The following is a 16,588-nucleotide window of genomic DNA, read 5'->3' on the forward strand; positions in this document are numbered from 1 at the left end:
GTCGGCGTGAAATGGATGCCGAAGCGAAGAGGGAGAAACGTGCGGTAGAAACTCCAGGGCAACGGGATGTTCGACTGCAAGCGAAGGCTGCTGCCAGAAAGGTACACGCCGCTGAAAGGCTCGCGAAAAATGAAGCTGCGACAAGGATATTTGAACGCGATTTTCTTGGCAACCGCGCAACCGCCGGCGCTGTTTGTGACTGCTGGCCACCTCTTGCGTGAGCTGAGGGAAGATTTTGGAGAGTGTAAAGCGCTGAAGTGTATGCATGAACGGTATAGCGGGGATAAGCGGTGCTACGCACCTACTTCGTATTTGATTAACTATTCAAATCGGCCATATTTTTTAAAGGGGGGAGTAATGCCGCGATACCTTCGAAACTGTATTTGTTGTTTTTTAACAGCCGCAGTCATGCGGCCTTATCACTGTGATTCTGGCACGCGTATCAATTCTTTAGTTTTTGTTTCCTAATGCTCAATGTTGCGAGACGCACCTTTATCAGTTTCATTGTCGCGTAAGTTGTGCCGTGATCCGTCCCGAGGATTCCGACCAGTCGCGCATGTTTCTAGAATGTTCCGGGTTGTGCTAGTAAGAGTTTGCGACGTTATCTAGATGTTTCGGGCGGCCTTTAAATTTAGCGTTGACGAGTACGAAGGTCGTTCTTAGTTCAACGATCGACGAGCACGTTTGTTGCTATCACCGCCGCGTTGCTTAGTTCGTTAGCGGGCGTAAGTCAGTCCAATAAAGAGTTTCTTCCCTGCACTCCAAGACTCTTCATTTGTGCCATCGACCTTGTCGCCACCACGTTACAATGTGTAATGTCATAATGCGCTCTGATTGTCTTTATCTGCAGATATGCTGTCTTCGGACACCAAGATCTACAGTACAGACCAAGTCAAAGGTGAGCTGCAGCCGTCGGCATTGCTCGAAAGCATCGTGAGCGCTTACGTGCACATTTGAATACTTTGCTATCCAATTCGTGGTACGCCCAGATTATTCAACTTCAGCAGTGCATGTTGTACATGTTGTCTTTGAATAAGCATAGTGTAGGCTGTGAGAAAACCTGTAATGCTGTGCTGTCGTGCAGGACAGCGAATAGCGTCTTTGGATACATGAAGTAGCCCACGTTTGTATAAATCGACTTGTATAAATTCATAATCAATACAAGATGCACCTCTTTTCATGGTTTGAGGTGGGTTATTAACTGTTGCGCCCACAAGTAGTTAGGGTTAGAACACTGGCAACCACCGCGATTTTTAATGTCGACATTAAAGTCGCCGGTGAAAATGAGGAGAACGTGCGGTGTTCTGTGGTTAGCTTTCTCACCTGTCGTCGGCGCAAGCAGCCGCGTTGCCACCGAAAGCTTTCTCAGTGATCGGCAGCAGCACTCGAGAAAGGTTCTGCCAGTGAGAATGCGATTATGTGAGCTTATGTATTTGGTCTATGAATGGCCGTTATCTCGGTATTTGCAAGTTGTAAGGGGTAGGATCCTCGTAAAGCACTCCGAGTTTTTAGCCCCGTACTTCCCATTTTCAAATGAAATAAAAACTTGATTGATTCATTCATTGATTGATAGTTGCTTAGTAACACAGGTTGCAGTTTATGACTGGGATATGCAAGATGAAAAATGGTCGACTAGATGAACTAGATTTCAAATTTTGTCCGTTATAATAGGTCTACGTTTTAGACAAGTGCATCATCTGTTGCCAAAAACACGATTCAAACTAAATTGTGCAATTGAAAGCTTCTGCCAGATGGCGCCACTATTCAATCCTTAGAACCTTGTTAGACATTTTCTTACGCTAACATTCTTGCAGCTTCGCAATGCCTTTATTGGAAGTAAAAAATTAAAAAGAGTATTCACAGTTATTACCTATACATCTATCACTAACTGGTTGTTTACTTACTAAAACAGCAAACAAGAATTTCTAAAATCCTGTATTAATAACAAGTCGACATAGCTATGTCGTTCTGCCTTTGTAGACGTAAGCGTGACGGATGATAGGTCCCCAAAGGCCGTGGACGTGAGCGTGTTGAATGATAGGGGAGGTGCAGCTGCTCCTGGCCCGACGGGGCAGGGACCCCTATGCCACCGCCGCGTAATAGCGGCGGGGGATAGCCTGCAATCGGATTTGTATTTCTTGTAGGCCATCACTGCACCCGCCACCCCTTTGGTGGTGAACGACGGCTGCCGCGACGCGCGTCTTTCTCTACCACCTCGTTTTTCTTTCTTTGCTGTTTTCCTCTCTGTTCAAACGAGGCAGTGGAGGGGGTCCGCTACAGAGCTAGTAGCAGGTCCGTGCATTTTCTTTTCCTTTTTCCTAAAGTCGCAACAACTACAACAACTTAGAATGGGGCTGAAAATGTAGCCGTTAAATGCATCCAAACATGAACGACGGGGTTATGTGCACTCTAAGAACTGAAGGTTTATTCTTCGAGCAGTCCCGCATCAGTCATCGGTGATGTTACGGGTCTTTCTTCTTATTGGAGATAATGTTTTAGTAAAAATTGTACGCCTAAATTTTCTATTGGGTTTTCCGCCCTAATTTGCATATGAATGTAGCCACGCGGCAGTGCCGGAAAATGCCTCTGGAGAAGATAACATGTTGAGCAGTTTCTCATTAATTCTTGTAGGAATTACTGCAAATCAACTGCATCAATGACCCCAAAAATATTTATCATATAAACCAAGCCAGACACACTATCTTATGTAAACCTGATTTCTTCTTGTTATGACCAAGGTTTCATTCAAAGGAGAAAATATTTTACCTGAGGTATTAAGTGCTCAGTTCAATTCAATATGTTAAACTGTATGGAACCGCCAGGACAAATAACACAATCACAAGAGTGCTGTAGGTTTGTATTCATAGAAACACTATCTTCAGTGCCGAAATTTGACGCCAAAGACATCACAAAATTGCACTGACATTTGCATAGGCGCTTGACGAATGAATGTAATCCACTGACATTAGCGTTTATAGATTCCCTATTTCTGTAACGCTTCATTTAAAGGAACATTTTATTAGACTCGACGTTCCGACCAGAAACTGGCCTTCATCAGGATGCGAATGTAAACGATGTGGGTAGATTTAAAGGCGAAGAGCAGAAAAGGAACAGGTGTCGGAGAGGCAAAGAGGGCTGGCAGCAGGGGAGTACAATGGTATGATAGTGATGGTTGGGGTAAAAAGCAAAACTAAAAAAGCAGGTGCAAGTGGCAAGTGAAAAAAAAAAAGTGCAGGTGGGGATTTAAAAGAAAGGATGAAAGACAGCACATGGAGGGAAGCATGGTAATAGGTATGACCACAGGCGATTAGATCAGTATTGAAAGCGGTCGTAGCACGACCTTTTTCATAATGGTTTAGAGTGCGCTCAGTCGCCTCAGTGCACAACACAGCCGCAGAAGCCAGAGAAAGAGAAAATGAAGGGAAAAAACGGCAATAGGGGCGGGAGAAAAAAAAATAGAGAACCTAGGGGCGTTTCGCCGCCACGCGAACGCAAAAAGGGGGGCGAATACAGCAAAGAAGCGGACGCCCGCGCAATAAAGGGGGAAACAAGCAATCGACAACCAGGGTGGGTGGTAAACAATTCAGGAGGGAGAGGGGGCGTCTCGATGGGTGTACACATTTGCTTTAATTGCAGGTAGTGGCGGTGCCTTTGGGCTGGAGGGGTGCAGCAACAAGACATAGGTTTACCATAAGACAGGTAAAGCATCTAAAAGGCATCCATGAAGTAAAGCAGATGAGAACAAGGAGAGAGAAAAAAATAAAAGAAAGGAAGGAAGCTATTGCGGCAGGCATAGATGAAAATATCATTAGAAACGCGGTCTATACAACTTCCTTGAAAAAAAACACACCATATAGAATTGATTTTTATGCCCGCGCAAAAAAAAGGTGGGGAAGCGAACAGTCAACAACCAGAATGTGGGGCAAACGACTCAAGAGAGAGGCGGGGCTCGTCCCGATGAGTTTACCCATTTGCGTTGAGTGCAGGTAGTTGCGGCGCCGTTGGGCTGGTGGGGTCCAGCAACAAGATATAGGTGCACCATAAAGCAGATGAATAATGTAAAAGGCACCAAGGAAGTAAAAAATGAGGATAACAAGGAGAGAGAGAAAAAAGAAAGAAAGAAAAGAAGCTAAAGTGGTAGGGATGAACGAAAATATCGCTCTAAACGCTTTCTTTAAAACTTTCTTGAAGAAAACACGCCTTACGAAATTGATTTGGATGCGCGCGCAGAAAAAGGGGGAAACGAGCAATCAGCAACCAGGGTGGGTGGTAAACGCCTCAAAAGGCAGAGGAGGCGTCTCGATGGGCGCACACATTTGCGTTGAGTGCAGGTAGTTGCGGCGCCTTCGGGCTGGTGGAGCACAGCAACAAGAAACCGTTGCACCATAAGGCAGATAAACCATCTAAAAGGCAACTAGTAAGTAATGCGGAGGAGAACAAGAAAAAAACTAAACCTAATGCCATAAGGATAGACGAACATATCACTCTATACGCTGTCTATACAACTTTCTTGACGAAAACACGTCATGAGGGATTGATTGAACTTGAACGAAGCCCCACATTTGCTTAAATAGGAATTTCACTCAGTGGCGCAGCGTCCACGATCAAAATAAGTTGCCACTATACAAACATACATATGCACTCCAGAATAATGGCAGTGTTTAAAGTCAATAATTAAACAAATCAAAAAGCAGCGACAATAACCGTTTATAAAAATGAAGACCATCTCCACATACACAGCCACCAGAAGCAATGATTACATCGGTTGGAATTTAAGCCAGCGGAGGTGGCTCAGTTTGCAGAGCCAGTAGCAGGCCCATGCATTTCCTTTTCCTTCTTCCTACAGAATTAAGTACGACTCGCAAGCTTCCCTGTCATAAATTGTTTACAAGCCTGACCTTAATAGCGTCACCCTGAAGGAGTCAAACGAAGGCCCTTTTGTGCTTACATATCTCGGATAGGAAGACGGCAGTGATCGTATATGTTCCCGGTGGTCGCTTATTCCTAATAGGAAAAAGGCGCTTCTGTTTGCCCAATATATTGCTCATGGCACAGTCCACACTCAAGAAGACAGACCACATTACTTGTGTCGCAGTTCAAGTCTCCTCTAATTTCGAATCAAAAAGAGGAGGCTGTGCTTCGGACCGTTATGGCTGTATTAATCATTGGACAAACCTTACAGCGAGGTTTTTTGCACGGTGTACATCCTGAGGCTTTGTAATTGTTTAATTTTGGTCAGGTCATTATGTATTTGATGTTTTGCGCCCTTGTGTACACAACACGGTGTGGTTCAAAAGTAGGCTCCTCGTTTTTTCGCTTTGGAGAGGAATATTATGGTGGCTTTTTAGAATAGTATTGCGTTTGGGGCTGATGCTGCGTAGGTTAAGATTAGGTTAGTTTGAAAACCAGATTGCGAAGGCTACTTGCGATTTAGGATGGTACTGCGATCTTGCGCTGCAGCGTTTTTGACGGCATCATCAATAATGGGATGCGGGTAGCGTTGTCGGGCCAAATCTTTGCGGAGCGTCTCACAGTTGGTAATGAAGTCTTCACGAGAGCATATGCGCTTGAATTTTAGAGTGTGGCTGTATACGATGCCCTTATTGCAGTAATTTACGTGGCTACTTTTAAAAATGTACGTACTAGTGCCTGTCCGTTGGCTTCATAAACACTAATGTTAAAAGTTGGTTATACGACACATGAAGCGTGACACCCAGGAAACCAATTACCGGGCCTGAGTAAGTATGAGAGAAAGAAATACTGCTGTGAACATTGTCAAAATTAGTGATAAGCTTCAGTAGGTCTTCACCATGACACCATATAAGAAAACTTTCGTCTATAAATCTCCTATAGAAAAGAAGCTTGAGGAGGCAACTTGCAAGAAATTTAGTTAGCAGAATGTCCATAAATATATTGGCATAATTAGGACCAACCTTAGTGCCCATTGACGTTCCATTTATCTGTATATAATGGTGGCCCTCGAATTTGAAGTTATTCGTTTCTAACACTAAGCACAGTAGTCTTTCAAAGATCATGTCGTCGATTAATTTCTCAAATTTAGAATCTCTGTAAGCACTTACGGCTGCCCTAATCCCATCCGAGTGGGGTATGTCAGTATATAAAGAAACAGCGTCGAGGGTAACAAGGAGGCTATTTTCTTGGATGAATAGATCAACTATCTCTGCAAGAAATTGAGTTGTGTCCTTGAAAAACGAAGGGAAAGTGTGTGGGATTTTTCAGATTAAGCTGTCGACAAAGCTGGAAATTTTGTCTGTGGTGGTTCCTATCCCCGAAATGATAGGTCGAAAGGGGTTAGTCTCCTTATGTATCTTTGGCAGAAGGTAGAACCTACCGGGGAGAGGTGATAACGGAAGTAAAGACTTCACGATTTTATCAGTCATTTTGTTCTCCTTCAAGAGGTCTTGTGGCTTCGTTTGAACCACGTCTTTGAAATTCCGAGTTGGGTCTGACGTACACAGGTTTGTAGAAAAAATTGTTATTGAGCTGTCGTTGCGGCTCATTCTTGTAGTCAAGAGCATTCAAGACACCACTTGCTCCTCCTTTGTTCATCGGCTTTATAACAGTATTGGAACGTGTTCCAAGACATTTTAAAGCCACAGCTTCTTTGCTTGAGAGATTTTTCCTGTATTTTGGCTACCTTCCATATACTAAGAGAATGTAGTTTTGCACAGCCGTAATGTAGAGATCTAGATAGTTATCACGCTGTGGAGAAAGAGTTCAATGGGTTGCTGACGGAAGAGCTTTAGATGACGAGCCGGCTTCCATGTTTGCCGATTTGTAGTCATAGTATTCGCGCAGCCTTCGGTGACGGGCAAATTATCTATGTCCTCAAAGAGCTGAAATTCGTTTATGTTCCCAATGCCGTGGCAGAAGCCCAGATCTTTAGATAAATATCACACGCTTCCTTAGAAAGAATCACGTCTCAAAGCTCACTATGGTTGTTCCCGCAGACGTTTTCATATTTTTAGAAATGTTACCACCGTCAGCGATTTTCTTGGGGGGATCTCTTGTTACTGAACCGTGGCTGGAGAGGTTAATGCCATCTCGGCTGCGTTTTTTCTGTTTTTTGGCCAATAATAAGCTACTTTTCCTGCATCAAAAGATTTTAAAGAGCGCTTCTCGTGGTCTGTGAGCAAGCTTGAGTCCAACACTTCCTTCTCTTATTCTTGCAAACTCTGTAGACGAGATATATCGTGCTCAAGTACGACTTCTAAAAGCTACATCGACGCAGCTCTAAAGATATCCTTCCATTGTTTCATGCGGTCAGGTGAGAGGTCTGACACACTAATTTTTACAGTAAGCCTGAACGCACTGTAAACAATTCTTGAATAGGTAGTGCTACGACGGAAACATCGATATAAATGTCTTTTTTTGTTGTTTAACGTGACTGTTCGAACGTATATATATATATATATATATATATATATATATATATATATATATATATATATATATATATATATATATATATATATATATATATATATATATATATATATACATGGTTTGCTTGTTACTAATGGGCCAGAATTACATTCAAACAGGATTTCACACAAATTTCCCAGTTGTCTATTTTATTCCAACAGTTTCGGACGGTAGACCGTGTTTCTTCAAGGTAGAATTGAGAATGGTAGAGGGCGAACGTAATACTGGAGGAGGCCACAACAGAGTACAAGGGCGGCGTAAGTTGAAGACTAAGGAGGAAATGGAAACAAATTTTTGAACGCCATTATCTATATGGGGCTGAGACGTGGAGGCTAACCAATTGGGTTCTACTTAGGTTCAGAACAACTCAGAGGGCTATGGAATGAAAAATGGTAGGGGTAACATTAACAGTTAGGAAGCGTGCAGAGAGGGTCAGAGAAATAACTCAAGTTACTGACATTCTAGTGGAAATTAAGAAGAAGAAATGGGCATGGGCAGGACATGTAGTGCGAAGAGAGGATAACCGATGGTCGCTTAGGGTAATAAACTGGATTCCAAGAGAAGGAAAGCGTAGCAGGGGGTGGCAGAAAGTTAGGTGGGTGGATGAGGTTAAGAAGTTCGCGGGGGTTTAGTGGATGCAGCTAGCACAGAACCGAGTTAAGTGGAGAAATATGGGAGAGGCCTTCGCCCTGCAGTGGGTATAGTCAGGCTGATAATGATGATGATGATGATCTAATTTCACAGAGCGCGTGTAGTTTCGTGTCATTTTGTGAAGCACAGCGATCAACATACTGCATATGATTGTGAAAATAATTAACATTATTTGAAAGGGATGTTGCGTTTGAAAACGTGGCCCGATTAGTGTTTCGCGCGAAGCAGGAAGTGCTGTCAAAAGCTTACTGTCCACCGTGTTGAAAAACCTAAACGCGTTTTGCGAGTTAGGAACGATACATCGCCAGCATCAGCGCTCGTTCTGCGATTTTATCTCTTCAGTCTTCAGCTATCATTTGCGCCTGTGCTTTTCCATTGTGTTCGTCTGTTTGGTCTTCAACGTTTTTCGTTCTCCTTGCTGCAACAACTCTACAATGTCTCTTCCAATTAAAGTAATATCTTAGGGTAGACTAATATGTTGATGCATGCCATAAATGTACTGAGCTATATCCCGTTTCAATTATAGACCGTTGAATGAAGTGCATTGAATAAGCAGCTCTCAGATGTAATGTTAGTGAAACTCAGGCACAGTTGGCGACGACGATGAACCGACCTCGAGATCTACCTAACATTCTAAGCACTGTGTTAGTCTGCTACTGTGTGCCGATATGTTTTTCGTTTGTAGTGCTTGCTGAGGACTAGTAAGTAAATCTTTATGCTGCTGCTTTGGCAGTACTTGCGAACAGATATAGCATGCGCGGCAGCATACCACTCCCTGAGAGAAGATTGTACGATTCGAAGCAGAGAGTTAACAACCTTCTGTGGGTCCTTCTGTTGGTATCTCCCCGTTCCTTGCTCATTTTTAGCGACGAATTTTAAACATATATTCCTTCTACTGTCATGCAGATAAATTAAGGGGAAATTGGGGTGCTTGTTATAATACATGAAGGAAAGAAGCCAATAGTCGGCGAGGCCAAGGAAAGCGTTGAGGATGGTACTTTTATGTTTACTTGGATAATCACAGAAATTAGTAATGTAATCTGATCAGGGGAAAGGTTTATAAACGCAAAGTAGAAGAAAAAACAACGTGCCGATAATGGGAACCGAACCCACGACCTCCGAATATCGCGTCCGGTTCTCTTCCAACTGAGCTACATCGGCCGCTGTCCCCCCTGCTCCTTTCTTGGGTGTTTATGTTGTCTGTATACGAACCTCGAGTGTTCACCAGCGCCACACTCAACCATAGCGGCGGACGTGGACCGTCCTTTGTTACCGCCAGCGTCACGTAGAACGTGATCAAGAGCGAGGGCGAAAGCTGTGCTAGAATCCTGTCACGCTACCTATGGCTTCAAGACTACCAGAACCGAGACCCCCGTAAGCTACAAGCAGATCAATTAGGGGAAATGAGGGTGCTCGTTATAATACATGAAGGAAAGAAGCCAACAGTCGGCGAGGCCAAGGAAAGCGTTGGGAATGGTACTTTTATGTCTTTTTTATGTTTACTTGGATAATCACAGAAATTAGTAATGAAATCTGATTAGGGGGAAGATAATTAAATACAAAGTAGAAGAAAAAACAACGTACCGATGGTGGGAACCGAACCCACGACCTCCGAATATCGCATCCGGTGCTCTTCCAACTGAGCTACATCGGTCGCTGTCCCCCCTGCTACTTTCTTGTGTATTTATGTTGTCTGTATACGAACCTTGAGAGTATTCACCAGCGCCACCCTCAACCATAGCGGCGGACGTGGAACGTCCTTTGTTACCGCCAGCGTCACGTAGAACGTAATCGAGAGCGAGGGCGAAAGCTGTGCTAGAACCCTACATAAGTCTCGAGAACGACATAAATACCCAAGAAAGAAGCAGAGGGGACAGCGGCCGATGTAGCTCAGCTGGAAGAGCACCGGACGCGATATTCGGAGGTCGTGGGTTCGGTTCCCACCATCGGCACGTTGTTTTCTTCTACTTTGCGTTTAATTATCTTTCCCCTAATCAGATACATTTCTAATTTCGGTGATTATCCAAGTAAACATAAAAAAAGACATAAAAATACCATCCCCAACGCTTTCCTTGGCCTCGCCGACTGTTGGCTTCTTTCCATCTTCTACTGACATGTCATACGTGATGGCCGCGCTCAGACTGAAGGCAATCACCGTCATTTAATGACAGCGTGCCTCTACTGGAAAATTGTGAACACAGGAAAATATTCTGATAAGTTTCATGTACGCGCGTTTTCAGCGATAGCGCGCCTGTCTAGACACAATTATATTGCACTATATTAAGAATATATGGCCTATGAAATGGTGTTTTGTACTTTTTTGATCTTTTCCTCCTTTTCTTATATTGCTTACTGAGGGCTCATTATCTGAGTGGTGTTAGAATATGCCGTTGCTGATGTCCTGACTATCATAACTTTGCTCTCACACAGTTTCGCTTATCAATTTGATCGAATTCCACGCGATGGTTTTAGTAATAAGAGGCATAATATATCCGCCGGTGTTGCTCAAGTGCGAGCTGAGAATACTCACAAAGTTAGTTTACGAGTAACATAAATGCGCATAAAAGTAACGCAATGTATAGCCGCCTCATGAAGACATATAGTAGCGCTTCCCGCAGAAAACTCCAAAACTGTGCGTTCGTTTCACAATTTTTACATGTACAGTCTTTGTCAAAAGTGTACGACCCAAGAGGTTCGCTTCTAAGCACTGTAACGCGGCTGCTGGCAGCAATACTGGAATATGAATGTAAGCTAGAGGAGAATGAGGGCGAGATTTGTCATCTACGAGATTTCGAACGCGAGAGTTGCTTTACGAGCCTCGTTACAGGGCTAAGAACAAAAATCATTAGGCCGTATACTTTTGACAAAGACTGTACATGCGCTCTGGCACTCTTAGATCACATTTTTGGTTTTGAACTTTTTTTATAGGTATTTGCTACACATACTCCTCAATATAATTGCCTAAACAAAGTGATCATGTGCAATGCCACCAGACCTTGAGAGAACGTGCTTTGGAAATTCTTTTGTAAGCCTTTAGTGGTATGTTTGTACATGCCTGCTTGTGTTATGGCAGTCCCTCTTTCAAAGCGAAGTCCGAATTGTCAGCGCGGAACAAAACTGGCTTGTCATGACGTCTCGTAATTTCACACATTCTGATAACCAATCAATGCTCGGCGTTTTTTTTTTGGTCACGCACCTATCACCTGCGAGAGGTATGACCGTAATTTTTGACTAACTGTGCCGACCGCGGGTTCATTCTGGATCGAGCCTTTGCGTCTATCGCAATAAAATCAGGAGGTGCGCTTGGTAGAGCAAATTCCTTTCCTAACTCATAAGGATCATTTGGAAGTCGCAAGCGGGAAGATCTAGGCTCATGTTGACAATGTACAGGAATGCTCGCCGCCGAGCTTGAAGCCGATTGGCGGCGTATTATAACATAAGAACTGCAGAAAGCGAAGGCCTAGCTGTAATGCCCTTTGCGCCGGCGATGTTATGCATGGGGCATAACATCCAGAATATTGTCCGCTGTGCTGGAAGACGTTTATCCAAGCAGCTCTAGAGACCGTACGAAGTGTCGGAAGCGTTATTGGGAAACAGGTGCTGCATTCCAGCACCCGCTAAATTGAATGTTAACATACCAGTTGCGTATAGTACTGGCCTACTTCGCTATATGAGACAGGAGAATAGCGTCTCGGTTTTGTTTTATATAGGCTACTCAACTGTAATGCGAAGCTTACAGCATATTTTGAATCGCACCTTTTACAAAACGCTTTGGTGTTTTAACCGGAGCTTCTTATTGACCTACTGAGTGTTTCATTTGTAACCATTGCTAATAGATATCGAAACCCCAATAGTTTATGAAAGACTTTATTTGCAGAAATTGCATTTGGGAAGACGAAGACATACACTGCAGACCAAGTCACAGGTGAGATGCAGCGATACACTTTGGTAGACAGTTGAGTCTGAAACACATGTCGCCGCTTGCCTTCATCGTTTTATCCTTAACTTGGATATTTTATTAGTTTTGAGTGCAATAAAAATGGACAATGAAACATGGTAACAAACACAATTTACTTCGAACAACGCGGTAGTATTAGCCAGATAGCATTGATAAGGAAATACAAAACTTGCGTGAGTAAAGCTTGTGTTCGCATTACGTGTTCCATATCCAGAAGTGTTTTAGAACTTTGAAAGTTCCTGCAAGGTGTACGTTAGATAGCATGAAAAAAAATTAACCATGAGGTTAGACGCACGCAGCAAACTCGGAGTATATTCCCTCATTGAATGCCACATCTACTCTCATCTCTATATTATCTATATGTGGTCCCATGCATGTCTTGCTTCTGTTCTTATTTCCCGTAATCTTTGAAATAAATTTCCAGTTCTTGCGGTACCCTTAACAGTGGCGTTCGTGAATATATATCTTGTAGAAAAAGCTCGCGAAAATGCGTCTGGACCGAATAAGTGATCAGCAAGATATTATTACTTTTGCCAAAAAAACTGCCGATTAAAAATTTCATCAGATAAAACGCATTAGTAACCCTTATCTTTCTGCCAATTTTTCTCAATGATTGTTTAAAGGAATCAGGTTTTGACAATAATGAATTAGGTGGCATATTAAAATGTTGACGGCAATCGATAATTTTCATATTTATGAAACTCTCCCTTCCAAATGTCAGTGATATGAGTTGTGCAAGATTACCTGCATAAAAACTGTGTCTTGTGTGCCAAAACTTTCGTCCCCAAGTGGATACAAAGTTTCTCTCAATTCATTTGCTCAAACTTCTTTTAAGTGTATATTAAACACACCAAACATTTCAACATTTCCTCGTACTATGATGCTTTTTGAATTCAATAAATTCAAATCAATATAGAATTGTAGCCTAACGCTGATTCTACAGAGGGGGCGCTTGCGAACGCGGGCTAAGAGTGGGATTGAATTCCAGGGTAGGGACTAAAAGAATGGCTGAAAGCATTATTTTATTTAATAGAGCACCAATGATTTTATGCATTTCTGAAGAATTGCGATGAGAATTCCATAGCTGATTTGAAACGAAATCTAATATTGGATGATAACTTATGCACACGCCTGCCGTGTTCTGCTCAGGGTAGCCATTCCAGCCACGATCATGCTGGACATCATTCTGCTAGAGCTTGGCTTTGCTGCTACCATCATCGCTACAGCACTAGAATAGCAGCTTGGGCATGTTGGTTATGCATCTTGAGGATAACAGCGCGGAACACAGGACGGGAGCACAAGATTAGAGGACGACACAACGAGCGCTGACTTTCAACAACGTTTATTTTGGAACACCCTCAGCTTCTTATACCCTAACGCTACAGACGCGTACAGATGACTTGCACATATTAGCAAAGTTAAAAAACAAAACAAAAACATAATATTAGATAAATAAATACACGTTCCACATAACCTTTTCTTGCACACAGCGTGGTGCACTCTCTGAACACTCATGGAGACGATTGCACATTCAGCAGTTCGATTTCTTTTTGTGTTAACAGCAGGGACGGTTTGCTTACACATCGTTCCTGCAGTCTAGCTATCTCAGCGGCTTCAATTATCTCCCGAACCAGCGCCTCATTATGTTTTGCTAGAACTTTACATTGTGTGAATTGCACGCAGCAAGTTTTTAACGCGCAGTCTCTTACATGGATCCCCAAATGCCTGCTTTTTTGTTCGACGTTGTTTTTGTGTTCTTTCAGCCTGTCATTTGTGCACCTTCCAGTCTGTCCTACGTATTCCTTCCCACACTTCAAGGGTATGGAATAAACAACGCCTTCCGCGCACTCCACAAATCGACTCTGGTAGTTTGTTACGCACCCCCTCTGCCTTTGCGATCCATCAGCGTTTACACGTCGGCAGAGGCTTTTAAATTTTTCAGGAGCAGTAAGCACAACATTAACGCCTGCTCTACGACCGATCTTTTTTAAGCGATGGGAAATGTTGTGCACATACGGTATGGCCACAATCCTGCGCTTGTTTGTTGTCTCCCTGTTCTCGTCACCTTGTTGAGCACCGACACGCTCGAGTCTCAACTTCTTGTTCAAACGTTCCGCAACAGAAACAAGCAAATGTGATGGGTACCCAGATCCTGTAAGGCGGTCAACCTGGCGATGAAAACTGGCCTCCATGGTGTGAGTGCATGACTTCTTGAGAGCATTTGAAAAACAAAGGTTTGCAACTGCTCTTTTCACAAGTTTGGAATGAGCCGAGTAGAAAGGGAGTGGCGCCTTGTCACCTCTGGGTTCATAAGCCCAGCAGAGCTTCCCTTGCCCGAAATCAAGTCTGAGATCTAGAAATCTCATAGACCCCTGTACCGGGACTTCGTAGGTAATCGTTAGCGGCTGAAGAACGTGGTTAAAGCACGCCACTACTTCCTGAGCTACGTCTTGGGCGTTCGTGCCGCGGCCATCACAGAGCACAAGGTAGTCATCGACGTACCTAAACACTTTGCGGACGCTTGTGCCGGGGAGGGCGTTCAGAAGGATTCTGTCTTTCTGGGCGAGGTACAAGTCACTGAGGATTGGTGCAATACAAGAACCTATGCACACGCCGCTTTTTTGGAGATACATGTTACCCTCCCAGAGGACATGGGTAGACTTCAAATAGACAGCAAGCAGCTCCAAGAACCCGCCTGTCGACACACCACAGACATTTTGGAAAGTGATTGCACCGTACGTATCTATGCATGTTTCTACACATTCTAGGAGATCATCTTGGGGAATCGAATAGTACAGATCTTTTACATCTACCGAACAAGCTGCAAAGTCAGCGCTAGAATTGTCATTTAAAAACATTATTAAATCGTCTGATGATTTCACCTGGAAAGGGTCGTCACAGTCTAGTAATTTTAGTTTTTCCTGTAAGAACTTGGCGATCATTTTTTGCCAGGTCCCATTCTCAGAAACTATAACCCTTAGGGGCCAGTCAGGTTTATGCGTTTTCACAGTGAAAAACATGTCAAGAGAAGATTTTTTACTGGTCTCAATGCTGCGCACTAGGTGGTCAAGTTTAAGGTTTTTGCATAGCTTCTTAGCATTTGACTTCGCTTTTCTTAGCACCGACATTTCGTGTCTATTAAAAACAGAACTAATGGCATCTAGCACCTTGGCTTTGCACAAGTCTGTGTTACCTATTGACTTGTGCAAAGCCAAGGCGCTAGATGCCATTAGTGCATCTTGTGCTCTGTGATGGCCGCGGCACGAACGCCCAAGACGTAGCTCAGGAAGTAGTGGCGTGCTTTAACCACGTTCTTCAGCCGCTCACGATTACCTACGAAGTCCCGGTACAGGGGTCTATGAGATTTCTAGATCTCAGACTTGATTTCGGGCAAGGGAAGCTCTGCTGGGCTTATGAACCCAGAGGTGACAAGGCGCCACTCCCTTTCTACTCGGCTCATTCCAAACTTGTGAAAAGAGCAGTTGCAAACCTTTGTTTTTCAAATGCTCTCAAGAAGTCATGCACTCACACCATGGAGGCCAGTTTTCATCGCCAGGTTGACCGCCTTACAGGATCTGGGTACCCATCACATTTGCTTGTTTCTGTTGCGGAACGTTTGAACAAGAAGTTGAGACTCGAGCGTGTCGGTGCTCAACAAGGTGACGAGAACAGGGAGACAACAAACAAGCGCAGGATTGTGGCCATACAATATGTGCACAACATTTCCCATCGCTTAAAAAAGATCGGTCGTAGAGCAGGCGTTAATGTTGTGCTTACTGCTCCTGAAAAATTGAAAAGCCTCTGCCGACGTGTAAACGCTGATGGATCGCAAAGGCAGAGGGGGTGCGTAACAAACCACCAGAGTCGATTTGTGGAGTGCGCGGAAGGCGTTGTTTATTCCATACCCTTGAAGTGTGGGAAGGAATACGTAGGACAGACTGGAAGGTGCACAAATGACAGGCTGAAAGAACACAAAAACAACGTCGAACAAAAAAGCAGGCATTTGGGGATCCATGTAAGAGACTGCGCGTTAAAAACTTGCTGCGTGCAATTCACACAATGTAAAGTTCTAGCAAAACATAGTGAGGCGCTGGTTCGGGAGATAATTGAAGCCGCTGAGATAGCTAGACTGCAGGAACGATGTGTAAGCAAACCGTCCCTGCTGTTAACACAAAAAGAAATCGAACTGCTGAATGTGCAATCGTCTCCATGAGTGTTCAGAGAGTGCACCACGCTGTGTGCAAGAAAAGGTTATGTGGAACGTGTATTTATTTATCTAATATTATGTTTTTGTTTTGTTTTTTAACTTTGCTAATATGTGCAAGTCATCTGTACGCGTCTGTAGCGTTAGGGTATAAGAAGCTGAGGGTGTTCCAAAATAAACGTTGTTGAAAGTCAGCGCTCGTTGTGTCGTCCTCTAATCTTGTGCTCCCGTCCTGTGTTCCGCGCTGTTATCCCCAAGCTACAGCACTGTTGCACCACTCTGCCGCCAGCCCTCATTCTACGCGGGAGACAGTCATTCAGAGCACTGAC

At 43.7% G+C, this 16,588-nt stretch overlaps 2 protein-coding genes across 2 annotated transcripts in view; one reads left to right on the top strand and one right to left on the bottom strand.

Annotated features, from left to right (window-relative positions):
• Positions 1-12,057, top strand: part of LOC146194724 (uncharacterized) — a 233,092-nt gene extending 221,035 nt beyond the window's left edge. The window contains exons 5-6 of the mRNA XM_084596625.1: positions 851-898; positions 11,975-12,057. Of these exons, the coding sequence (XP_084452751.1) occupies positions 851-898; positions 11,975-12,057 (131 nt within the window). The remainder of the gene's footprint in view (positions 1-850; positions 899-11,974) is intronic.
• Positions 12,058-12,992: 935 nt separating this feature from the next.
• LOC146194725 (uncharacterized) lies at positions 12,993-15,204 on the bottom strand. The gene is made up of 3 exons (XM_084596626.1): positions 14,491-15,204; positions 13,751-14,070; positions 12,993-13,020 (listed from the first exon to the last, which is right to left on the bottom strand). Exons 1-3 carry the CDS (start codon positions 15,181-15,183, stop codon positions 12,993-12,995), a joined length of 1,041 nt encoding a protein of 346 aa, XP_084452752.1. The 5' UTR covers positions 15,184-15,204.
• Positions 15,205-16,588: the final 1,384 nt, after the last annotated feature.

This window comes from Amblyomma maculatum, chromosome 3 (genome assembly GCF_055883805.1).
Source record: "Amblyomma maculatum isolate TAMU_Amacu chromosome 3, ASM5588380v1, whole genome shotgun sequence".
NCBI lineage: Eukaryota > Metazoa > Arthropoda > Arachnida > Ixodida > Ixodidae > Amblyomma > Amblyomma maculatum.

Bases quoted from the DNA above. Each gene is read 5' to 3' on its own strand.
- LOC146194725 (XM_084596626.1), bottom strand. From the start codon at position 15,183: ATGTCGGTGCTAAGAAAAGCGAAGTCAAATGCTAAGAAGCTATGCAAA. The intron at 14,071-14,490 runs GTAGTGGCGTGC...GTGGCCATACCG, and splicing joins CCCAAGACGTAGCTCAGGAA to TATGTGCACAACATTTCCCA. The intron at 13,021-13,750 runs GTTAAAAACTTG...TCCCACTCTTAG, and splicing joins ATCCATGTAAGAGACTGCGC to CCCGCGTTCGCAAGCGCCCC.